This window comes from Phoenix dactylifera, chromosome 11 (genome assembly GCF_009389715.1).
Source record: "Phoenix dactylifera cultivar Barhee BC4 chromosome 11, palm_55x_up_171113_PBpolish2nd_filt_p, whole genome shotgun sequence".
In the NCBI taxonomy this organism is placed as follows: Eukaryota; Viridiplantae; Streptophyta; class Magnoliopsida; order Arecales; family Arecaceae; genus Phoenix; species Phoenix dactylifera.
Window position 1 is genome coordinate 8567756 of NC_052402.1, and position 26552 is coordinate 8594307.

At 39.9% G+C, this 26552-nt stretch overlaps 2 protein-coding genes and 1 non-coding gene across 8 annotated transcripts; 1 reads left to right on the forward strand and 2 right to left on the reverse strand.

The window, feature by feature from the left end:
• Positions 1 to 11660: 11660 nt before the first annotated feature.
• On the reverse strand, positions 11661 to 20114 carry LOC120112361 (E3 ubiquitin-protein ligase RZF1-like). 6 transcript variants are annotated; one of them, XR_005513862.1, is made up of 3 exons: positions 18911 to 20114; positions 13046 to 13125; positions 11661 to 11997 (listed from the first exon to the last, which is right to left on the reverse strand). XR_005513862.1 is itself a non-coding variant. In XM_039131482.1 (2 exons), exon 1 carries the CDS (start codon positions 20009 to 20011, stop codon positions 18941 to 18943), a length of 1071 nt encoding a protein of 356 aa, XP_038987410.1. In that variant the 5' UTR covers positions 20012 to 20114; the 3' UTR covers positions 11661 to 12515; positions 18911 to 18940. The 6 variants fall into 6 exon arrangements, 3 of the variants coding, with proteins under 3 accessions (XP_038987410.1, XP_038987409.1, XP_038987408.1); XR_005513861.1 differs by having other exon boundaries at positions 11661 to 12515; XR_005513860.1 differs by lacking the exon at positions 11661 to 11997 and adding an exon at positions 12186 to 12515 and having other exon boundaries at positions 13046 to 13437; positions 18911 to 20106.
• A 113-nt stretch (positions 20115 to 20227) lies between these two features.
• On the forward strand, positions 20228 to 20309 carry TRNAS-GCU. The gene has a single exon. It is a non-coding gene; the product is annotated as a tRNA-Ser (tRNA).
• Positions 20310 to 20504: 195 nt separating this feature from the next.
• LOC120112362 (DNA-3-methyladenine glycosylase-like) lies at positions 20505 to 25331 on the reverse strand. The gene is made up of 6 exons (XM_039131483.1): positions 24986 to 25331; positions 24792 to 24863; positions 24424 to 24547; positions 22212 to 22282; positions 20950 to 21007; positions 20505 to 20859 (listed from the first exon to the last, which is right to left on the reverse strand). The coding sequence occupies exons 1-6, from the start codon at positions 25274 to 25276 to the stop codon at positions 20696 to 20698; spliced, it is 780 nt and encodes a 259-aa protein (XP_038987411.1). The 5' UTR covers positions 25277 to 25331; the 3' UTR covers positions 20505 to 20695.
• Positions 25332 to 26552: the final 1221 nt, after the last annotated feature.

Here is a 26552-nt window from a genome sequence, read left to right on the forward strand (position 1 = left end):
GTCTAGTTATAGTAGATGATTACTCTAGGTACACATGGGTCATGTTTCTAGCGCATAAGGATCAAGCATTTTCTATGTTTAAGAAGTTCCACAAGGAAGTAACAAATGCTAGAGAATCCTCAGTTATAGCTATTAGAAGTGACCATGGTACCGAATTCGAAAATCAATTATTTGATGAATTTTGTAGCAAAAAGGGGATAACCCATAATTTCTCAGCACCTAGGACACCACAGCAAAATGGAGTTGTTGAAAGGAAAAATAGAACACTAGAGGAAATGGCTAGAACGATGTTATGTGAAAGTAACCTCCCTAAGTATTTTTGGGGAGAAGCCATTAATACTTCTTGCCATATATTAAATAGAGTTCTATTAAGACCCATCATAAAGAAAACACCATATGAACTGTGGAAAAACAGAAAACCAAAGGTTAACTATTTTCATGTTTTTGGATGTAGGTGTTTTGTACATAATAATGGGAAAGATAATCTAGGGAAATTTGACCCTAAATCTGATGAAGGAATATTCCTAGGTTATTCTACAACTAGTAAAGCCTATAGAATCTTTAATAAAAGAACTCTAGTTATAGAAGAATCCATACATGTTGTTTTTGATGACTCTAGTGACATCTCATCTAGTAAGAAGGTTAATTTTGATGATGATATTGAAATACTTGAAGAAAAGATAGATGAGATGGGATTACGAGATGATAATCAAAAGTTGATTGAAGGAGAATCATCAAACCAAGAGCCTATAGTGGATCATGGGCTAACTAAAGCTTGGAGGTATGCTCACGGGCATCCTAAGGAACTAATTCTAGATGATCCATCACAACCGGTTAGGACTAGAGCATCCCTTAGGAATATGAATAATCATCTAGCCTTTGTTTCACACTTTGAGCCCAAACATATAGAAGAAGCCGAAAATGATGTAAATTGGATAAATGCAATGCAAGAAGAACTAAACCAATTTACTAGAAACAAAGTGTGGGATCTAGTAGAGAGACCTTCTGAATATCCAATTATTGGTACAAAATGGATATATAAAAATAAGCTAGATGAAAATGGAATTGTTATACGGAATAAGGCTAGACTAGTAGCAAAGGGTTATAATCAAGAAGAAGGTATAGACTTTGATGAAACCTTTGCTCCCGTAGCTAGACTTGAGGCTATTAGACTATTATTAGCATATGCATGCTCTAAAGATTTCAAACTATTTCAAATGGATGTAAAGAGTGCATTTTTAAATGGGTATATTAATGAGGAGGTGTATGTAGAACAACCTCCTGGTTTCGAAAATCATCAATACCCTAATCATGTGTATAAACTAAATAAAGCACTTTATGGGTTAAAACAAGCACCTAGAGCATGGTATGAGAGACTTAGTAAATTCCTATTAGAACATGAATTCTCTAGGGGAAATGTAGACACAACATTATTTCTGAAAAGACAAAATAAGGATATGTTGTTAGTACAGATTTATGTTGATGATATCATTTTCGGTGCCACTAACAATCGCCTCTGCGAAGAATTTGCTGATTTGATGCAGAGTGAGTTTGAAATGAGCATGATGGGAGAACTGAACTACTTCCTCGGGCTTCAAATCAAACAATCTGAAGAAGGCATCTTCATCAATCAAGCAAAATATATCAAGGAGATGCTCAAGAAGTTTGATATGGAGGGAAACAAATCAATCAGCACCCCCATGAGCTCATCATGTAAGTTAGACCAAGATGAATCAGGTAAATCCGTCGATCAAAAACTTTATAGAGGTATGATAGGTTCTTTACTGTATCTTACTGCAAGTAGACCTGATATTATGTTTAGTATGTGCATGTGTGCTAGATATCAGGCTAATCCTAAAGAATCACACCTAGCTGCAGTTAAAAGAATCTTTAAATACTTAATAGGAACTAAGAACATAGGACTGTGGTACTCTAAAGAATCTAGCCTAAACTTAATAGGGTACACAGATTCAGACTTCGCTGGATGTAAACTTGATAGAAAAAGTACCAGCGGGTCTTGTCAATTTCTAGGAGAAAACCTAATCTCATGGTTTAGCAAGAAACAAAACTCGGTTGCATTATCCACTGCAGAAGCTGAATATGTTGCAGCCGGGAGTTGTTGTGCTCAAATCTTATGGATTAAACAACAATTAGAAGATTATGGCATTAAACAAGATGAAATCCCCATTAATTGTGATAACACAAGTGCCATAAATCTAACTAAAAATCCAATTCAACACTCAAGAACTAAACACATTGAGATAAGACATCACTTCATAAGAGATCATGTATTGAATGGTGATGTGTCACTCCACTTTGTGTGTACTGATAATCAATTAGCAGATATTTTCACAAAACCCCTAAGTGAAGAGAGATTTAGTGTGCTTAGAAGGGGATTAGGAGTGATTGATCCATCCTAGTGGGAGTTACCACTAGATTAATTGATTTTAATGATGAGAATGAGGTTAAAAGAGAGTTTCTATTCAATGATCATCATATCAGTCCTTAATTAGGTGATTTTCCCTCATTTGGCGCGATTATAGCAAGAGTTTTAAGTGCGTGCCAAGGTTAGAGACGACTCGAGTAAGTTTCAGAGCCGGCTCCTAAGGGGGAGTCGACTCGCGCATTTGCGGGAGTCGACTCGCAAAGCTGGCAGCAAAAGGGGAGTCGACTCGCGCATATTCTGGAGTCGACTCGAGGTCGAGTCGACTCGCGACTCAGGGGAGTCGACTCGCAGTCGGGATCCGACTTTTTAACCCTAGGTTTGTCGTTTCGCAAACACTTTTCCTCAAGCCGCCACTGTTCACAAAGCCCTAGAGCCGACTCCTAGGTCATCCCCGATCGTCTCCAAGCCTTTTTCCCGTCGATTCTTCGCCGGACATTGAGTTTCCATCCGTTCCTAGGTCATTTCCGGTCCGTCCCGAGCTTCCTCTGTCCGTCCTTCATCGTCCTCAAGGTATTTTTATTCCCGTTTAGGTCAAGATGCCTCGTAAGGCCGTCGTTAGGAAGAGGTCCCGTCCCGCGGCCGTTCCCGAGCGGCGCTCCAAGGCGCGGCATGATCCCGCGAGGCAACCACCTCCGGATCGTTCCCCGCCTAGGGAGGTTCATGTTAGGCCATTGGCCGGGAAGGCCGTCTCCACCGGGAGGTATGTCGATTTTGACTTCCTCTCCCGGGAAGGGTTCACCATAGGCGATAGGCTTAGAGCCCAGGGTCTAGAGTACTTCCTCGCCTTGGACCTTCCCACCTATCCTGGCCTAGTTCAAGAGTTCTATAGTACCGTCCATCGGGGAGATGGAGGTATTGAGGGCACGGTATTAGGTGTCCCATTACGTGTCACGGAGGATCTCGTTGCCCATATCCTCCACCTTCCACTGGTAGGGGTAGCTCCTGCACATCCTGAGGATAGATTTGAGGCCCTTACAATCGTCTTAGGGCAGCCACCTCAGTCCCCCCTAGATGAGGTATCTGCTAGCTCACTTCCTATTGAAGTGAGAATCCTCTTGAGCATTCTATCCAGGTCCATCTTCCCTAAGACAGGAAGATTTGATTTTGTGAATGAGAGGGACCTAGCTATTATGTCTTACATTCTTCAGGACACCCCGGTCAACTTCCCCAAGCTGATTTATAGGTATATGTGCGAGCCTTTAGATAGACCTAGGCTCTCCCTCCCATACGGGATGGTATTCACTCTCCTGTTTAGGCAGTACGAAATTTCCATTCCTGAGAGGGAACCCTCTCGTGCCTTGCGATGGACTGATCGCTTGGGTACGGGGACCATGCACAGGATGGAATTTCGGAAGAAAGACGGGATCTGGGTTAGGAAGTCCACTCTCACTGCTCAGACCACCAGACCATCACCCAGTCCTGAGCCAGACTCTGATTACCCAGACTCTCCACATCATCCAGACCTTCCATCCACTCCTCCTGCTCCTACCACCTCTGCCGGACCTTCCTCCTCAGCTCCACCATCTATGGAGGTCCGTATTGATCCAGAGCAGCTCCGAGAGCTGCGGCAGGAGATCGTCCGAGATTTGAGGGACGAGCTGCTCCGGGAGCTCCGAGGTTCCGTGCCAGCTGCCACTCCTGCACCCACTCCATCCTCCGCATTGGTGCCATCCTTGACAGCCGTGACAGACATGACGGCTAAAGTGCGGGAAGAGATATATAATATCAGGGATTTGATGCAGGCCCAGTTCCGCAACATGAGGGAGATCAAGAGCACCACTCGACAGTTTCGAGAGGAGATAGGCCGTGACATGCACACCACTACCGAGGGGGCCGAGCGCTTGTCGAATGTGATTGTCGGCAAGCTGGACGCACTTCAGACCTCAGTGACTGGGCTTCAGACGTCGGTGACTGAGCTCTCCACTATGCACAGCAGAGCCACCTCGTCTATCATCACACAGCTTAGCCATGTCACAGAGGCAGTCGCCCTCCTCATGGAGCGGAGCAGATTGGGAGGAGGAGCCACATCCTCCAGAGGAGGAGACGCATCCTCGAGAGGAGGAGCTACATCCTCGAGAGGGGGAGCTACATCCTCGAGGAGGACATAGATGATTTTGAGTTGTGTTTTATCTTCTTTTGTATTGTTTTTGCCTTACTTATAGTATGCTCAAATGTATTCACCTTCATATCAATACAATGAGTAGACATCTTATCTTTATTTCTGTGCCAATTGACTGTGCCATTTGATGTTTGATTGTGCCATTTGTGCCATTGATTGTGTGTGTGATTACCTCCTTTTTGATATGATGACAAAAAGGGGGAGAAATATGTATAAAATATGTAATAAGGGGAGAAATATGGTTAAAATATGTAAAAGAACTCTTAAAAACACACACAAATTTGTTCTAAGTGGATTCGGTACCTCGAGGCTCATTATCTCTCTTTTGGGGCTCCTAATGGAGTAATCTCCAGAATCTATTCAAGGGATATTCGGAGATTAGCTTAATCGTACTCAAGAACAAATTGACAGATTTTCCCTCTAAAAACAAAAAATTCAGTTCAAAAATTTCAAAGCATTAAAAGGAAATTCAGAAAACTAAAACTAGTTGAATGCATATGTTGAGGGGGAGAATCTGAATTTTAATCAAGATAAATCATTGATAACATATAAGCCAAACAATTGATTGCATAATATGGAGGCTTATATAATTCCAAATGAAAGGGGGAGCTTTAACTCCGAAATTTAAATGTTTCACACCTTTCAAACTTGGATAAATTAAATTTTCAGACATTTGAATTCACTTATGAATTTTATTTCATTATTTATTGAGCAATTCATTTTACGTATACTCAAAGTTTTGTCATCATCAAAAAGGGGGAGATTGTGGAGTGATTGATTAAAACCCCGTTTGATTTTGATGAGCTCAAAGCATTTGAGTATATCGTGTGATTACTAATGAATTCAATTGAGTGTTTCAGTGAAAATCCTGCTCAAGTGTTTCTAGACATGGTTTACAGTATTTTGGATAAGTTAAGAAGTCTGCTGAACCAATGTCTGAGACTCGAGTCGACTCCCGAGTTTCACGAGTCGACTCCAAGCGTATCAAGGTCACTGGCACGAGCTCGAGTCGACTCCTAATCAGTATGAGTCGACTCCGACTGAAAACAGACAGAAGGATAGAAGAGCAGTCTTTCAGATCTGAGATTCGAGTCGACTCCAGTGGAACGCGAGTCGACTCCCAGCGGTGCACAAAGAAAAAGTCAGAGAGTGTTTTATGGACTCTGAGATTCGAGTCGACTCCAGTGGAACGCGAGTCGACTCCCAGCGGTGCACAAAGAAAAAGTCAGAGAGTGTTTTATGGACTCTGAGATTCGAGTCGACTCCCGCATTACGCGAGTCGACTCCAAGATTGTGCGACCATCAACAGAGAAAACCATGTTACTGCCACTGAGATTCGAGTCGACTCCCAGACAGCTCGAGTCGACACCAAGACAAGCTTCACGTCAAAAGGCAGAAGACCAACTTTCGGAAACTGAGAGCCGAGTCGACTCCAAGGAAGTTCGAGTCGACTCCAAGACTGGATGAGCCAAAAGACAGAGAATCGGGAGTTCGGGCTCTGAGATTCGAGTCGACTCCCAGGACAGTCGAGTCGACTCGAGAGGGCAAAATTCAAATTTGTATCCACGGTCTACAGAGGAAAAGCCGACTCCAAAATTGCCAGGTCAGCGCCAGAAGTTGGCGAGTCGACTCCGGGCCAAGACGAGTCGACTCCCAGTCGTGACGGCAACTTTAATTCAAACTTGGAACAGTTGCCGAGTCGACTCCTGAAAAGCTTGAGTCGACTCCCGCTACAGCCGAGTCGACTCCTGATCGCGCGAGTCGACTCCAACCCACCAACGGTCACATTGTCAGGCTGCGCAGAGTGTGCAGAACGGCCAGAAAAAGTGGAGTAACGGCTAGTTTCCGTGGGGGTTGGCTTAAATAGCCACAGAAGACTGTAGCAAAATAGAGAACATACATTCCACTCCAAGCATTCAAGTCTTCAAGCTTTGCAAGTGCTCTTCAACGAGAAAAAGGGGAGATCAGCATTTACTGCGCCACCAACTTCTCCCCAGCATTCAAAGCTTCCTCCTCCTACATTCAAGTCGATCACTCATCCAAGAGGAGACCAGAGTCAAGAAGCCATTCCTCTACTTAAGCTTAAAAGCGTTTGAGGGCTTCTAAACTCATCCTTGAATATATTGTTTCATACCTGCTTTTGAGAAGCTTATTTTCTGTTTTCTTTCTACTACGTGTATTTACTTGGTTCAATCGGGGGATTGAATCAAGGGGATAAAGGTTAGTTGGTGAGCCAGTTTTAAAACCAACGTGTGAAAGGGTTTGATTGTGAGCCCGGGAAAACAATCGGGGTTGGTTCTAGTCGGTGAGCCTGGGAAAACCGACCGAGTTCGTTGTTAGCTCGTAAAACAACAAGTTTGGTTGTGAGCTTGCAAAACAACCGGCTGTAATCCAAGGGGGTTATAGTGTATTCCCAAGAGAAACTTGGGGAGTGGACGTAGGAGCAAGGGATAGCTCCGAACCACTATAAAACTTGTGTTTGTGATTGATTGTCTCTTCCTCTTCTCATTTCATATTGCTCACAGCACATAGTAATTAATTAAATAACTTGGCATAGTTTTTAATTAATCATCCATAACGTTTTAAATTATCCAAATTGTTTTAAAACCCAATTCACCCCCCCCTCTTGGGTTGTCTATCTGGGCAACAAATCATAAATAGGAAAGTCCTTGGTGTTGGAATAGAATATCAAGACAACCGATCGAATCATAAATAGGAAAGTCCTTGATGTTGGAATAGAATATCAAGATAACCATTTTTTCCAACACACATTGATCCCTAATGCAGACAGAAAAGTAAAGGAACAGAGTAAGGGCAATAGACTAAAAGAAAAATGATCTAATCATGAAAAGGGAGGTCTATTCCTTGCTGTGACCAGCTATCTCCGCAGAGAAAAAATTTAGTAGGTGGCTTATCGTTTACAACACATATTGATGTCTCTAATATCAAATGTTGCTCATCTCCATTACAAAGGAGGCACTAACCTAGTTTGAGCTGCTCCGATCCCCTTAAAACATATTTTTGCCATAGTTGGTGTGATTCTCGAGGACGAAGCTCGATCAAGGCTTATACAAAAGAAGAGGAGAAGGAGCGTGTTGAGGAAGGAGGAGAAGGAGGAGAACAAGCGAGACGGAGGGAGAGAATGGAGTAGGAGAAACTACCTCGGGCGGAGCGCGCGTTGGGGTTGGTCGGTCGACGCCGGAGAGGAGGTAGGCCTTCTGGAACGTGGCCATTGGCGTCAAGGAAGTCCGATTCGTGGCTTTCAGCCGCCGGAGAGGAGGGAGATGGGGGCAGCGCCGGAGACGAAGGCAAGGGCAGCGCCGGAGACGAAGGCAAGGGCAGCGCCGGAGACGAAGGCAAGGGCAGCGCCGGAGACGAAGGCAAGGGGTATCGGGAGTAGCTAGGGCAAGAATGCGGGCTTGGGGTCGGGCGCTGCGTTTTAAGGGGGCCTTGGCGACGCTTATAAGCGTCGTTTTAGCCTCAAGTCTACGACGACGCGTTTAAGCGTCGTCCAATGCTTCAAATTTTCCACACTCACCAACAGCGTCGGGAAAGGTTGGCGCGGGAGCAGGAAATGCCGGCGCTTTCCCTTAGCGTCGGCATTTAAGCGTCGGCTTTTCACACTTTTACTGTAGTGTCTAAACACAGGGGTGAAACCCCCGGTCACAATTTATAAGTTAATATATTCTGAACCCTACCAGTAACCAAGGAAAGATGCCATGGATTGACATCCTAAACATCACTCGTTTAGATAAGAGAGATTTGGCCTGGTTTTGGAATTATCCGTTTGACGAATGAATGAATGCCTGGTGGCCGTACAAATTGGAACCTCTTTCTCCCTCTAGTCTAGCGGTAACCTTTCGCGATCGGTGGCGTGGCATTTGACGCGTTTGACGTCGACGGATGAGCCTCCACCAATATGGCACGAGAAATATAACCAAAGAGTTGCACTTATCCCCTTGCACTTGCCTAGTAGGACTTGAGCAATTCAAGCACTTCATCCTCCAACTTTGGCTTTTTTTTTTTTGTTGCAGAATGTAATACCTGCAGCATCTGCTCGAAGAAGATGAGCTAGATGAGGAGAGAATTCATCCTCCAGCTCTATTTTTAACATGCAGACTTGTATAAAAAGAAAGAACCCCCTAGCTGAGGTTGCATGAATAGGTTCATTCTTTCGTGCGAAAGATGGATCGGTCTTTCTTCGCACAAATTTATTGTCGATTCATTTGTTGAAAGCTTTGAGATCTGCACAGATGGATGAATGATGGAGTTTGAAGTGCTTTGAGATCTATATGGTGGGTGCTCGGATGGTGAATTTGTGTGAAGAAAAGTAAAATTCTTATAAAAACCTCATCCTACACTGATATATAGGTCCCAAGTTTGCAGCCATGCTGTTCTTGGAACCTTCAACCTTTTGATGAGGGAGAGATTGAGATATGTATGGACATCCTCAAAAATCAAATATTGGTGCTAATACCATAATTAAGCACCAACTTTTGTGTTCTAATATGAGATAGAGAAGCCAAGCAAGCTTTTTGGCATTTTTGGAATTACATTTGTTGGTCCTGCCTTAAAAAGCAACATCATTTATTTATTTATTTTTTGGTACATCGGCAATTCACACACATCGGATGTGAGTATAGCTCAAAGAATCAGACAATAAAAGACAATGCAAAGGAGCTAAGATAGAAGCGTGGTTCTCTCAGATAAAACCACTGGAGTGATGAGCCGCGTAAGATGCCATCCAATCCGCCGCACAGTTGGCTTCTCGAATACATGGGCAGCCCGAGAGGCGCTGCATTTGCCTAAGAGTCGATGAATGTTATGAAGTAGTTGCATCCCCCTGACAGCACTCATGAGACCTTGGAACTCCTCAATCACCGTCGCGGAATCTCCCTCAAGGATGAACAAGTCACAATCATAACCATCCAATGTGTATCACTTCTTATTATCTGCGGTGATAGAGAGAAGTATTGGTAAAAACAAATTAAAAGTAGAGATGGTCCCAAACAACAAGGCCAAAAAAAATACAATGAAATTTCTATCACCTAACCCTATAATCTATGCTAAGAGAATACAAAAGAAATCAATTAAGGTTGCAAGAATGAAAACAAATAATTTTTCAATAAACGATTCTCTTCTTTTTCCTTACTAAACCTCCCAGCCTGGATACTCTCCTAAAGATTTCGTTGCTCTAAGGTTTTGGAGAGCTCCAATGCTCCATCCTTGGTCGCCGGAAGAAAACTAGAAGTCTTTCTACACGTCCATGAAGGATATTTGGTAAAACTAACTAAAATTAAAGAAGGCTCTTAACATTTTTTAGGGTTCTTTTATGCTTCCTAACTCATTTCTAAACAAGTAGCTGCTATTCAAAAGTTTGCTTAAAAATTGGTATAAAAATTTAAAATACTAAAAGTAGAAAAAATATATCACATGCAGATAGAAGGGTGAAAGAAAAGGTTGGGGAATGGGGAACTCCTCCATCAAAGAAAAGGAATAAGTCTTCTTGCATATAGGATAATCTAGTTTGGATGAAGAAGGGATGTTTAGGTTGGCGAAGGAAAGGAGTAGGCATGGCCACATATACGGTGTTGGCCGTTGGAGGAGAAAGGTGTAAGATCTCAAAATGGTGAAATTTTCCCTAGCTTAAGCAATTTCTCCTTTATTTTCAACTGGATTTTGGGGATATTTATAGTTGTGAATGAGAGGATGGATAGTTGTGATTACATATTTTGGAGGATGCCTTAAAACGTGCAAATAAGATTAAAAATGTCAATATGATGGGTCGTTGTTGCTTGGCTTAGTTTGCGCGAGTGCATTTGTTGTGTTTCTTTTGTTTCAAAGGCTTGGGATTAAAGTTGGCACCTCTCTTATGTTTGGTATTTTAGATGTTGATATCTAAGTATATAAATTAAGTATAATCAAGCACTTGAATTTGAAATAAATCACTGTATGATAGGAAAATCCAACTATGGAAACATTCAAATAAAATCCCCTCGCTAAAAGATTCCCAGCATATCCAAACACTAGATAGAAATTTCATTATTTTGATATCTTTTTTTCTCTCTGGCTTTTTATGCCTTCCTTGCTTCATAGAGTCCATCAAGATAAACTTTCTGGCTAATAAAATTCTGGTTTTTGAGATATATGGACTTTATCAAAACTCCCCATATCTCACTGATGTATCACGGATCAAGATAGGGAACGACATTCACAAGTTACGCACTGATCTTAATATTTGGTGCTAAAAGAGCCTGTCCTAAAATAGTAATAATGTAAAAGAAGATACCCAATTCTTTTATGCACTAAACTAGTGATAACATGTAGAAAGCCAAAGAAATCTCGCCTAACATATTAATATTGCATTAGCTGTTGCCTCGGGACGGTAGTAACAAAAGCAATGAACTTCACAAAGAAAAGTTAATCCACTGATGCATCACACCTAGCTAACACCCTTTTTGGATTATTTGAATGGAGAGGAGGGAGAGAAAGCAAGCAGTCCCTGTTGAATTGAAAGAGAAGAGAAAATAAAGCTCATTTCTCTTATTTGGTTAGAAATTTCTTCCGAGAAGAAAAGAAAAAAATTAAAATCTTTATGTTTGCATAGATAAGTGGGGAGAGTCAAAAATGGAGAGAAGTGTTTCCTATCCAGATCTCTATTTTAACCTCTTTGGAAATGGAGAGATTTGAAGAGAAGCACCTGCTTATTTTCGTTTCCCTCATGTCCATGGTTCTCTTCCCTTCTCTCCTCTCCCTCATATTTGACAGTTATCTTCTCTCACCTTCTCCGCTTTCTTCTCTCCCCTTCCCAATATATCCAAACAAAACATAGAAGTTCAGATTCTCATACTACACAGACGGGGTACGTTTTGTCCACAGAGGCAACTAGGAGCTTTAAAGCACTTGGCCATGGCTGTTACCGTCTTCCCAACAAGTGCATCACAAAATAAATCTGTAATTCATGCAGGCAAACTACTGCAAACTAACATTTCAAGTAATTTCATCCAACATATAAAAATTTTCAACATGATCCGTATGCAACTTGCCTTGAAAAGAATGCTGTAAGTTACAATCTATTACTATCATTTGCGCAAATTTCATCAAGCAATATTCACAAATAAGCAGCTATTAGGTAAATTGGTTCAATTACAGAACATCAATCAACTAAAGGGGGAAACAAATTGTCACAGAAATACTTATTCCCTGGGAAACATATGTTTAATCAACATACAAATGGCAGCGGTATCATTATTGCAGAAAGTGCACTAAGGAAATCAGTGCATAAAATTGCAAAATTACAACATCTAGTCAGAACGTTATAGTTGCAGACTGCACTCATCCAAATATATTTAAAAGTCTTTTGAGGCTGGTGGTGGTGGCTGGTGGTGGTGGCTCTCTGGTAACTGCTACTATACATGAGCTGCAAAAATGACTATTGAACCAAATTCTTAGGACCACCGATGAAAGGCTGGTAAAAGGACTACTATAAATCATCAAAATAAGAGTTGAAAAGCTGTAAAAATCCATCCAAGTGGCGGTTTCAACTTTTAATAGATCATAGCAAAACAATAATCAGTGAAGCAGTCTAAACATATGCAAACCATTGGTAGGACTAACAAATGTGTCAGAATAAAAATGCATAATATTAAGGAGCTCCTCAAGTACAATATTATTTTTGTCTATTTTAGCAACAGTAAATTGGACACAGTGCCGGTATCATGATTTACCCAACCAAGTGATGTGTCCAAGTATCGTAATAAAAGCAGCTACTCAGATATATCAAAGTTTCTTTCGTCTATATTAGCAACAACAAAAGCTGGGCAGATAGTGCAGGCAGCATGATCTAGCAAACCATGTGATATGTAAGCATCCTAATAATGGTATTGCGCCTCAAGTCGGTACCCCTGTTCGGTGTTATGCACATACCGTATAATAGTGGGCTTCTTGGGCCTGCAACAGAAGACTGATCATTTGTGCAAGAAAACAAGGAAGCATAAAGCTTTGGAAAAAAATAAAAAAAGAATGAACAAGTGAGAGCACAGAGAGCCAGATGACACTGATAAGTGTTAGCTGGAAAATGCAACTTTGGTTTTTTTTTTTTTTTTTTAAATGTGTCCAAACACTTAGATACTTGCACATTTCATAACACACCATATGACACTTGTAAATCAACAAACCATGATGTCATCACAGTTAGATATAACCTGTGGACGTCATACCTAATTCAACTATAACATAACACTTAGTGAAGCTTCTGCAAGCTCTGTTGAATTACAAAGCAATTGGTACAAAAAAATTATTCATCATATAAATACATTTGTACATATCTAAAATACATCTATTTAACATGGGCCTGTCCCTGATATCTGATTTTCTTTTTTTAAGTTTCCTGTGTCCAAATCCTATGGCACTTGGACACTTGATACCTGTGTCACGTGTTGGAGAAAAGTTGATACTGGGTCAAGTAGTCAGTACATTACCTGATTATGGTCCAGGTAATATGAGGTCCTAAGGAGGTAATGTTACGCTCCGAATCCAGAGCGTAACAGACGCCGCATACCTGCAAAGCAAACCATACAAGTATGCAAGGCTACCGATCAAATCATAATCATCTCAAAGCAACAATAATAATTCTTCAATCTTCAAAAATTAATCTAATCAAGATCTAAACAAATCATTCTCATAATCAATTATCCCAAAGCAACATAAATCAAAATATTATAACTAATTATTATTATTATTCAAATCAAATAAAATATCCAAACTAAGCTTAATTAATCTAAACAAAGCTGAGCTAGAAATCCATATAATCACGAATATCTCCAAAAGATCTAGCGCATTCTCCCAAGTCCCAGCAATCATGATTCAGGATCTGAAATATAGAAAAGAAAGAATAATGAGCTACACTAATCAAATAAGCAACATAACACATCAAAGTGGGATTTAAGTATACCAAACAAATAAATAATCAAATAGCTTGATGCTGACTGGAAAAAAATTAAATCTCAAATAATACATATTTTTTTTAAAAAAATTATTTTTCATAAACTGATACTAGACCTAATATCAAACTATAGCCACATAACCCAGTGGCATGAGTCAGATGGTAGATACAAGGTGTACAAAGTGCCAAATAATAGTTACCATTATCCTAATTACCGGTGGCTCGGTATCGAATCTAGTTTCTTAGATTACAAGTCGACAGGCCAACATATAATCCCGATTGACAAGGTCAGACCATAGCCACGCTGAGAATACACACATATAAATTACCTAGTCATATTTCCAAAAATTCATCTTACAAAAGTATTAAAATACACAACATATTTTAAAATAATTATTACCATAATAATAACATGCTTGACCCGTTTAATCAAACATAAAATAAAAATCACAATCAAATTTAATGAACTAATTATAATTTTACCAAATGTCAGAAAATACACTTTGAATCGTTAGGTTACTTACCTTGCGAGCGAAACCAAACTACAAATCCAATTAATTTCGAAAATCCCTCTTAAAATCTAAGACTCCAATGAGCACTCAACCGAAATCTCCGATGAGCTTTGTGAGCTACGGCCATTGGACGCCAAGAGGAGAAAGAGAAGGAACCAACGGTGGTCTAGTGGTGGTAATCAGCAAAACCTATCGGCGGTGAGGCAAAAAAAGGTATGGAATTTTAAATAGCCGTTGGAGGCTAGGTTTTCTAACTCCCGTAGAAAATCAAGATGGAGGATGAGTCCGTCTCCTACTTCAAGTCAAACAGGTATCTTTTTTTTCCGTCTCCTACTCCAACCCATACATATAGGGCGGTCAAGTGGACTAGGCCCAGTTCCTTATTAACTGAGTTGGGTGTTATAGGCAAATTGGAGACAAATCTAACTTTTTGCATTTCTTGGCACAAAAATGCTGCCCCAGGACTCGAACTCTCGTGATTGCACTTGCCATCCCAAGACTTTTATAATTGCTGATGTATTTGATGTATTATAAAGTTAGAAGATATTATTTGTATGTGAGTATCTAACATAATCTTCATTTTTCGACTTTTGAAATGACCCAAGCTCACTGTGCACCTAACTACTAGAATCTCTAGAACAAAAAATGTAGTAGTGATTCTATCCTTGTAATAGGAGACCTTGTAGAGACCCTAAAAATGCCAAAGACAGTTGGGGTTCATCCTCAACGACTGCTGGAATCATCTCAATTGGCAGCGACTCAGGACTACATAAATACTTAAATTAAAGGGATGGGCAACCGAATTAACTGTGCACATGTATCGTGGTTAATCAAACCTAGTGAGAAGTCTTAGCATCTAAAATTAAAGCAACTGATGAGTGAGAAGTTTTAGTATGCATGTTCTCTATATTGCTTGTTCGAGCCTTATATGCTGCATGAAATGAAATGCAAGAAATTACAAAAAGAAATGACAACAAAACCTCTTTTAACAAGTGGAAACAAAATTAAAATAATCAACCATGTCATTAGAACTTCACCAGAAAAGTTGAAAGAATTTCTCTATCTTCTTGTCCCCCTTTTGGTAAACCTTCTCTAATTTTGTTTAATATAGGTATATAATCTTCCAAGAAGACGGACTTTGGTGCAATGGTAACGTTGCTCTATTATGACCTAGGTATCGTAGGTTTGAAACATTGAAATAGCCTCTTTATACATAAGGTAAGGTTGTGTACATCTAACCCTCCTCAAACCCCGTATTAGCGAGAGCCTCATGCACTGGAATGCCCTTATAGGTATAATCTTACAAGGAACAATATTATTTGACACTAGATCTATAATGTATTATTACTCACCTTCTCTCATGAGCCTATTTTGAAGTGCTTACACCCATTTACATCTTACAACCATCCACACAAAAAGTCCAAGCGGCATCCACTTTTGTTTAAGTGCACAGATACTCGAGGAGAAATTAGATACTAGCTTTTATTTGTTTCTCTATCTACATATCATTTTCCGATTTGTTGAAAAATCCAAAGGTTGGTGGCATTGCCCTCTTTTAGTTAGCTCCATACACCAAAGGACATTTCTCCAAGAGGAGAAATTTATTTTCTTAATGTTTCCAGGAAACTGCCTCCTAATGACAAATTCTGCATGCTATCAACTATTGCATCACCACAAAAATAAAAGTTAAAAGATAAAAATTAAAAGTAACTCTGAACCCATCATATCAGACAATGACTCAATATGTTATTTCAAAATGAAGGGACAAAAAATTGATGACCATCCAACTAATGATATCTGTGGCTAACTAACAAAATGACTCCATATATGCCAAAACATTTAGCAAAGATCAAATGGTTATTATCCAAAAACTTCGATTATTCATCTTCTACAACATTATGTGTAATTACATGTTTAGATCGCATATTTGGAAGGCCATGAGTAGGGGCGGACCCAAGATTCATCCCTTTTTTTTTCCTTTTTGTTTTTTTTGGGGGAGGGGGAGGCAATGTACTTGTTCAACTAATTTAACAGCCCTGATCTAAAACATATTGTTTTTATGTTATTATTTTTTCTCCTATAAGACATTACTTATGATGTGAATCACCATAATGTATTTCCTATACACACAAAAAATTAAGTTAGAAACTAAAAAGCAAAGAGCTATATATCGAGTACTTTTAAAACTAGAAGGCTGATCTATATTATAGACAAAAATGAATGTTAAGGACTTGCAATATACTTGTTTTTTTATTTTTTTTAAAATGCACAAAACTTTGATTAAAAGGAACCCAAGTAATATTTGCTAAAAAAAGAAAAAGAACCCAGGTGACATATCCAATTAAATAATGTCATTAGAACTATTTTGACAAATAAGTTCATATGTGCATGGCAAGGATCTCGTGGTCAGCTTATTGAAACATTTTCTATAAAAACTTTAATAAGTAGGAATTTAGGAGGACAGGTAGAGACACATTCCTCATGGGAGGCAAGTCATAGCATAGCAGCCAACTTCAGGTCACAATAGAGAGAGAGAGAGAGAGAGAGAGATGATCCCCACAAAAGAGCAAGAAATTTGTTATGAGAAGAGAAAGAGAGAGAGGAGAGAGAGAGAGAGAGAGAGAGAGAGAGAGAGAGAGAGAGAGAGAGAGAGAGGAGTTATGCTTGGTTTAGAAGGACAGCTTGGGGTCACATGAGATTTAAAAGGTAAGTGGACTGTTACCATATTTTAAAGATATTATTAGAATGATATGGAAGATACACTTAAATGATTGGAGGATACAATAAATGGTATGCAAGCAACTAAAAATAGCTACGCTACTAATAAGCAGACGGACAATATTAGCAAATGATCTGATGTAGCTATAGAAATCCAAAAGTGATTAGACAGCGGTAACTCAAATAGCACAGCCCTTTTCTTTGATTTTAAAAAATAAGGTCCAGATTAAGCCCCGTGATGCATGTGAAAAACAGTCATTAGATATGACTAAACAATCTAATTGTGATTTCTAAATTTTGGGGCAGCAACATGCCGCCTTCTCTCCCCAAAATTAGTCACAAGATGATCACAACTTCCCAAGGTTGTCGACTCCTACAAATGGTACCAAGAAATAGTCGAGACATGTCAATGATTTACACGAGACAGCAAAATTAGAACTTTCAAAACCATGGACAGAAAAAATAGGAGATTTTAAAGGAGAGAAATAGAAAGATGAATAATATTCTAGAGTTTCAAGGCTACAAATTATGGGAGAAACATTGGTTGTCTGTTATAATCAAGGCCCTAGAGTTCGCCCTATTGGTCCCTATAGGTTGGCTCAAATAACCTTGACATGCAGACAATACAAAAAGGGGTATTGTCAAGGTTTTAGAGAACTATGGACGACGAATCATGAGCAGTTTTATGGGTTTTGAACTGTGAAGTTACAATATATTATTATGAACTTCGAAGCACAGAGACTACATGACAAATGGCCCCAGGAGTCCTACAAGCAAACATGGAAGCATAAAATGCCAATGTGGATAGAGATGCAAATCTTTATGAATAAGTTCCACAAAACCGGTACCAGAAATCTTACCTGTATATTATCGATTCGGCATCATACAATCCTACAGTATGCACCCCCAGCTGAGACAGGCTTCCGACACTTTTTCTCACCCCCAAACATGGTACTGCACAAAACTGAATGGTACAAGTTCGTACCAGGTGGAACAAGATGCTTCTGCTTAGTTTGGACCATACGGATTGGTTTGAATATACCGAATCAAATCTCAGTACTATATTGGTATCTTGCCAGTACAGTATCATATGATTAGTGCGGGACGGTAGCAAGCTTTACCTATGAAGGATAGTTCCTTTCTATGGAGTACCAATGTTCTTTATTCATCAAATTCTATTGTGTTTATCATGAAGGGAGCAATATGGATGAATACATTTGAAAATTCTACAAACTATCCTTACAAGCAAGAGTGTATGAGTTTAAGAAGATGATGATAGTGAGGTATTAGACTGGTCTTAGACTCCATAACATAATCAAGACAACATGAAAGCTTTCAAACTTTCCACCATCAAAGAGACCTAATAGATAGCATTATGACATACTTCATAAATTTATGACACCACAAAGATGCATCTCCATGTTGTATAATTAGCTGCTACTTAGTTGAGTAGCCTTGCCAAGGTTCAACATCAAACAAATCCCCCCCCCCTCAACAAAAAAAGAAGAAGAAAAGAAAATCAATCATATTACCGAATTATCGAAGCAACAAGAAAATTCAAGTAAAATGGAGCATAAGAACAGGGAAATAACTTGTAAGTTAAAGACCAGCACTAAGTGGATCGCATTACAGCCAACATATGCCATCCTTCTCATACCACAATTCAATAGGCCATCACCAAAAGTTTACTATCTTATTAAGGTGAACTAGATCATTGTTAAGTGAAGACCTTATAGCAATTTTAAAGACTAAGGGGCTGTTTGGGTGCGGGAATTCATGGCTTGGGCATTTTATTTGGATATGGCCCATATTGAATCAATATCCCTGTAGCTCAAATGACTCAAATCTTATAGGAGCAAAAAAAGGACCTCCATGAATCTTTTTTTTTTTTTCCTGCAGATCAACAGCCCCACAAACTAGGATATAGCCTAGGACTCAGGCAAGCTCTTAGAAGACTTCGGGCTAGGCAGGCCAATAGGCCCAATTCATGTAGGATATTCATGCAGGAATATCCACATAGGCTCTAAAAGGAATCAATTTTAGCCGGATCTCATTTACCCTTTCCCTCCAAATCACATTCAAAAGTTCATCACGTGACATAGAATGAATGACCGTATTGGACTATGTAAATGGAGTTAAAGTTTCAAAATAATGCATAAAGCAAATTGTACCTGGAATTTAGCTAATGGTACCCTCGCAAGTCAATCGAACAAATCCACCCTAATATCTGACATCACAGCATCCCCCTCATCATCCACCCTTCCACCAGCCGATCCTCCTCCCCCTTCCACCGGCCATTCCGATGACACCGTCTCCCCACTGGTAGCCGGCCCAGACGACCCCGTCTCAGCCTGCGCCATCTGAGTGGGGGATGCCTCACCCACCGCGGACGCTGACGGCCGCGCTCGCAGCATCTGGCGGTGCCTCCTCCTGATGCGGTGGAGCGCGGTCCGGATGGCCAGGACTCCACCGCCATCATCCCCATCATCATCATCATCATCATCATCAAAGAAGCTCCCGAACCGGACAGACATGCGGGGTCGGCGGTGGTCCGCGGCGGCGGGGGCGGCGGAGGAGTCGACGGAGGGGAGGCGGAAGCGGCAGACGGGGCAGGAGTTGTGGAGGGAGAGCCAGGGGACGATGCAGTCAGAGTGGTAGAGGTGGGAGCAAGGGAGCTGGCGGGCGTTGGAATGGAGGGGGAACTCGTCCTTGCAGACGGCGCAGAGGAGGGAGGGGTTGGAGATCTGGACGGAAGGGAGGGCGTCGATGGAGGCTTGGGGGGCCGGCGATGGCCCACGGACGGGGAGGGGGAGGGTGAGGGAGCGGCCTTCTCCGGCGGTGAGTTGGCGGATGAGGCGGCGGAGGTAGGCCTGGTTTAACGCGCGCCGGCGGCGGCGTCGGTCGTCGCCGTCGGGGGAGTCGCCGATGCCGTCGACGTCGTCAGGGTCGTCGGAGTCAGAGTCGGAGTCGGAAAGGGAGAGGGTTAGGGTTAGGGTTTGGTCGTGGCGGGGAGGGGGGGAGGCGGGGAGCTCCATCTCCTCGAGGAATTCGCCGCGGCACTCGGGGCAGAGGAGATGGGGAGGGGAGGAGGAGGAGGAGGAGGATGAGGAGGAGGGAAGGAGCGTCACGCTCATGTCGCACTCGTGGCACCAGAAAGTCAGGGGTTGACGGCCCGCGGTGCTGCCGCCGGAGTTGGCGGCGTAGCCCTCTCCGCCGCTCACACCAGCGGCGTGGTTGTTTTGGTTCGGCGGAAGGGCGGCGGAGGACGCCATGTCTCTCCGCCTCTCTCTCTCTCTCTCCCTCCCTCCCCTCTTTCTTCGAGAAAAGAAATGAGGAAAAGAAAGGCTGGCTCTTTCTTGGAAAAAAAGAAATGAAAAGGAAAAGACGGGACTCCCGACCAATGGATGACTCGATGGAACGAAATCTGTGGCCGGTCTCTTTGCATGTTTACTGATTACATTTAGCAGGCGCAAGACAAAAAGAGCAATGTCGCTTTGGCCGAGTGGTTAAGGCGTGTGCCTGCTAAGTACATGGGGTTTCCCCGCGAGAGTTCGAATCTCTCAGGCGACGGTTACTTTTTCTTTTTTTAATACGCTCATGCACAAAAAACTTATAGATTATGCTTCAGATAAATCTCCAATAAAACTCGCCAACTTTTAGATGCACCCTCAACAAAGACCACTTCAACAAAGTATCGCCTTGCTATTAATTTTGAACATGGTTTTTTAAAACATAAAGAAATAAGTATTTTCAGCACCAAACTCATTGCTGTCGAATAAGATCAGCTCATTTCTATCATTAGAATGCAAGTGTTTCATATTGTTCCCGAACATACTTCTAAGATACTCATGGCCTCCATACAGAATAAACAATAAGACTGCAGTGTAGGTTGTAAAAGAAGATCACAAAAAGCCGAGAAACATTCTCAAAGAAGCTTATGCTGCAGTCTCTTGCTATCATGGTGGCCTGAGAGTGTTCTTAGGGGCACTTATCCAGGGACTACCAGCAATGGCAAACCTCCATGGAGCACCGACATGCTCAGGCAATGCATATTCAATGCCAACGCGTGGACCGATCAAAATTTTCTCCGGCTCAGGTCCATCTAATACTTCCAATCCCCCTGGAAACGAAATAATGCAACAAAAGTTGAAGGAACACTGACTAATATGCATCGATAAGAGATTTATTATTGCAAACCCGCCGCTCTTACCAGGGGTGTAGAGAGGATGGCTTGACCAAGCAGTCGTAATGCCAAGTGCCTGACCAACCTAGCGATAAAAATAAACACATAACATTTAGGAAAGTCAGACCTATTGCTCTTTTAAGAACTGAGTGTGGAAAGTAACTTAAATGATGGCTCTTTTTCGACCCCATCTAATAATATTAACAACCCACGGCATGAGAAAGTGAGAGAGGGGGAGGGAGAGATTGCTTTTGAATTGTCGAAGCTGTCGGATGTTAGAAGTTTTGCAGCTAATTCACAACTACATATTTGCCACCCAACTAACCAGTCATGCAGCAAAGAGAAGGCAAATAATTCCTTATGTTCCTGATTTTCTTTTATTTCCCTCTCCTTTCTCTCTGTATTCACCCTTCTAAGAAAAATCTTACAGATGTACCAACTATAAGAAATTCCAGTCAACAACATTTGTAGTTACAACTTAGATAACCTGGAATCGGTAGTTATAGACCTCCTTGAGGTCGTGGCAATGTGCTAAATGTTTCAAATATAATTTTACCTTTTTTCTCTGTGTATCTGCATTAGATGCTCAAAACGTATTTTATTTTGCATGAGAAAATACATGATAACTGCACAGGGCTTGTTACTCATGGTCTGAGAAGGTTGCATCTTAAAATAGTGCAGGCTCATGAGAATGAACAGCTCTGAGGGTAAACTTAACATCACAATTGTGTAAGGGACTAAATACTCCACAGCGCAGAGCTTGGTTGGCAGCTGCGACAGGTGAATGTGCTTGTTCAGAATTTTGATGAACATCTTAAGTCACAGGAGTTATCTCAAACAAAGAATACTGCCCTAGCACAAAACAGAATAGCAGAATAAAATTTTAGAGGATCTTCTGTTTTTAGCTAGAGCCTAAAAATGGCATTCAAATAAATTATAAAAAAAAATCTACAACTAACAAGCATACCACCAACAACTAAGATACAAATGTGAACTTATTTTAGAAAAAAAATATAAAGTTGGATTATTAATTCATTACTTTCATTCACATATGAAAGTTTATAAATCACAAATGATCCATAATCATAAAACAGGCCCCCTTTGATGACCAGCCATTACAGTCTCCAATAGGAACACTTCCAAAAGTCATAATTCCCTCAAGATTTACTAAATTTTGATCTTTGGCAAAAACAGAAAAAACAGACTTGATGGCAAAAACTAAGTTAATGACATATAGTAAAAACAGAAAAAAAAAAGATGGTAAAATATATTGAGGGTGAATTACTAACTTTTCCTGGCCCAGTCAGTAGGACAGGCTTGTCAGTCATCTGACCTCGACGTTCCTGAATGGTTTCCAAACCTGCAGTTCATGATGGTGTCAAAAGTGATCTCCCCAATTAGCAGTGAACTGCTGACTCAAACAACTGAAGGCACCATTTGAGTCATATGTGCCATATCAAACATAACGGTATTATTGATAGGGAATCTGTTGTGATAACTAACTATATGCTCAATTTTTACAAGAACCATATAACAGTGATTCAACACAGACAATCATCAAAGCTGTTCATAGAAGGGCATATAACTTAACAAGGTTAGATCTAAACAAAATTATCCTATTGTGAAGCTCACAAAATAGTCTCCAAATTATGAAAGAATTTATTAAGATATTTGTTGATAGGTGTTGTGCATAATTAAGGTTTTGAGAAAAAAATGGAGCTTACAGAGAGAAGAATGCATTCTGGAAAAATTTGAAATTGTTTAGCTTTTTTGAAGAAACAAAAAGCCAAGATCTTTTCAAGCTTCACCACCCTTTCTCAGGAAAACAGGAATTTTAGGTTATATTCAACTAAGGAAATAACTGAATACTTCGACAAAAGAAACGGATTCTTAGTTTCTGAATGAATGTCAATGAACGATAACTTTTACAGATGATGAAGAGGGAATACATAAAGAATTAAAAAAAGGAATTTCAAATAATAAAGATATTAGCAGAGGAATGTTGTGTGATTCTCAATATATAGTAGTTCTTTATGTGTACATGAAATTTTCAATTTTACCTTTTTAATTGCACTGAGAATCTAAAACTCTAAATTAAACTGTCAGTGCTTTCCAAAAATCAAGCATGATAAAGTCAAAGGTCAAGTGGTATTAAACAACATTTATCCAAGGGCTTTCTTCGAATTCAACAGCACAAGAGTGGAATGACAATTCAATTTATTCAAGTTCTTCTTTCGCAAGTGCACACCATGTTACATAACAAGAAGAGGGATACAAGGAAGTACCTGGTAAGAAAGTGATCAACAGGTTCTGATAACCATGATGAACAAAGATCAAAATTATTTCATTGAGAGGACTGATGGTATAAACCCATGAAGTTATAGGTTACAAATGAAAATGGAAAAATGGCAATGCGACCAAGTATTTAATAAGTGATATGAGCAAGAAAGAAACATAGAAGCTCGAACAGAGAGGCCAACATGCATAGACACCCACATCCACTCACGCATGCGATAAAGAGTGAGGGAGAGAGGGAGGAGGACAAGGAGGAGGCAGGATAGCCAAACCAAGACGAACAGAAGAACATACTTGGGACATCAGCCAAGATCTTTGAACTCTTCCAAATTATTCCAGCCAACAGCACCAAGAGCTCACTAAAAATCTGGAGTAACATTTGGAAGTTTCTATAGTCCTCCTGATTCTGTTACATGTCCTATTGTTCCTTCCCAACCAAATAGAGTAAAATTTCAAAGAATTTACTTCCAAAAAAATGTTGGTTCTCCTAATATTAAGTGCTGCAGAAACTAGTTAAATCCTCCAAAGATTCTGGCTGAAGGATAGGATGATTACATGGCACAAATATCATAATTATCACACAATGTTAAAAGAAAAGAAAAACGATTCCCGAATCCACAAACTCCTCATGCTCATTATAGGAACTGGAAAGTGCATTTATCCTCCTTATCCTGAATGATGACTTCATCCAAGCACCGCACTAGTAGGCAGTTGGAGGATGGATTTATAAAGATGGGCAGTTGGAAGATGAGTTTATGAAGATGGCTATCTCTGAAGCAGCAAAATCCGCCTTCAGCCAAGAAGATAGATCAAAAGCTGATATGAGATGTTCAAGGAAAAACAGCAAACATGTTTATAGAAAGTGATGTGTTAAACCATCATGCAGCAAGGGAGAATATGATTACCATAGGAGTACAATGGTTTAAAAAGATCTGTAGAGACAAGTTCCACTAATTGGAAAGAAGCTTGTTACATATGCATACAGTTATCTTTTTTATTTAAGATTCCAAAGATTTTAATCACCATTGCATTTATAGTTCACTAGCATACAACACCACATATATTATTAACACATTGTCCACAGAACAATCATGAAGAGAAACATTTGGTGAGTGTTGCTTAAAAACCCATGAAGAATGGAATTTTGACACATTCAAGTGAATTCAGAATGTTGAAACTACTTGACACAATTACGTTTCCACGTACCACTGACAGGAGAACACGAGCGAATCAAAACTGCAGCACCCACTCCTTGCTTATCCGCCACAATGTTGAGCATCACGTGGAGGCCATAGCACAGATACACATACGCATGCCCTCCCGGCCCAAACTACCCCACCAAAACACCCATCCATTCATTAAAATCTAAACATACAACTTAAACATCAAAAAAGAAGTTCTTTTGGAGAAGCATAACAGAAACTTAAGAAAAGTTTAAGAAAAGAAGGATTTTTTTTTGGAGAAAGCTGAATTAGATTATATGTTATATATTTAAATACAGTAAGAATGATCTCTAAAAAATATTATGATAATTTTACAGGTAAATAGAACATGAGGGGAAAATTAGAACTTACAACTGGTGCTGTCCGCGTTGTAATGCCGAATCGACCATGGCATGCCGAATCATCCGGCCTGTAGGCCTCCACCTACAATTCAGAATTCAGAAGCATCGAAGGCCTAATCAATAGAAAAATCGAAACTTTTTCTTCCACTATTAGCTCAGAAAGCAATTAGGGTTTCGTAACAGGGGTGAACGAGAGAGATATACCTCGGTGATTTGGAGAACAACTTCGTCTCGTCGAAGGAACTTGCCGAGGAGGCGACGGGCGAGGTCGAGGGAGTCAACTAAAAAGAAATCTTGCGGCAAAATCGCCGCCGGGGCCGGGAGAGAACGAGGTCGGGTAACGAGACTCGCCCCCGGAGGCGGTGGAGCGGTGGGCGGCGCTGTGATTCCGACTCGGACGCCGCCGCCGGTGGCTCCCGCCTTGATCGCCGTGGCCTTCTTGCCGAGCTTCCTCGCCGTTCTCTTGAACCGCGGAGGATTCCTACCGGTGGTCATCCGAACCCACCGTCCACGGAGGCGGGGGCGCACTAGGCCTGGGTGCCCGTTCCCAATTTCCCGCGAGGAAGCTTTTCTTTTGTCTTCGCCAATAGGAATAGAGGCATGGACGGCCGAGATCATCTGATCCCTCCTTTCGTTTCCAAGTAATTAAGAAGAAAAGTTGATGAAGAAGAAAGAAAAGAACTGTGTTAGTGGAGCAGGCACTAATGCATTAATGGTGACTTTAGAAAGTTGAATGTTACCTGCATCAAGAGAATAGAAAAAAATGGGAATGAAAGATTTGGAATCCGGATTACAATTTCAATTATATTGTTTGGATGTAAATGAAGGAATGCAAGGAAAAATTAAGAACAATTTCATTGTAATATTTAATTTAACTATATATATATATATATATATATATATATATGTATGTGAGAATGAAATCAACTTTATATTAATTTTGAATGTTTAGCTAAGGGATAACACCAATTTTTAAAAATGATCACTATGGTTCATTTGATATAAAGAACCTCTAAGAAGAGCTGCTACAATATTTAAATGGTCATTAAATTAGATTTTTCAAAGTTTATCCAAATTTGTCTAATTTTTATAATTTTTATATTTTATCTTTTGCTTCATATCATTATTTTATATTTTTATTTTCTTATATATGTTTTCTTTTTTTTTGACTTTTATGACTTATTTAAAAATATTATTTAACTAAAAATATTAAGTAATATATATTATAATGGATTATTGGTACTGTATATATACTAGCAAATAATGGATTAAACATTTCATATTGCTTATAATTTTGTTTTGTATTTAATGTATGCAATTGATATCTTAATTGACCTCTTTCATGGTTATTATATTTATTTAATTTTATTTTTATGTTAATATAATTTAATGACTTATACACCTGTTCTTGTGAAGATTTTTTATTGGTGTGCATCTCATTATTTGCCAATACACATAATAGACTTTTACAGAATAATCCATTACAATATAAATTATTTATTTCCAGTAAAACAATATTTTAAATAAATATTAATTTAAATTGTTTTTATTTTATATTTTAATTGTAATTGACTTATATTAGGCTCTATTGGGTATCACCTTTTCCCCTTTTTATTTTTAAAAGTAAAAATATGAAATATGATGCAAGAGACATATTTGGTTTGCTTATTTTTATTTTTTATTTTTAAAAATAACTTTCATAATTTATGAAAATAAAGAAGTATTTATTATTATTATTATTATTATTAAAAGTAATTTTTTTGAGCCATAA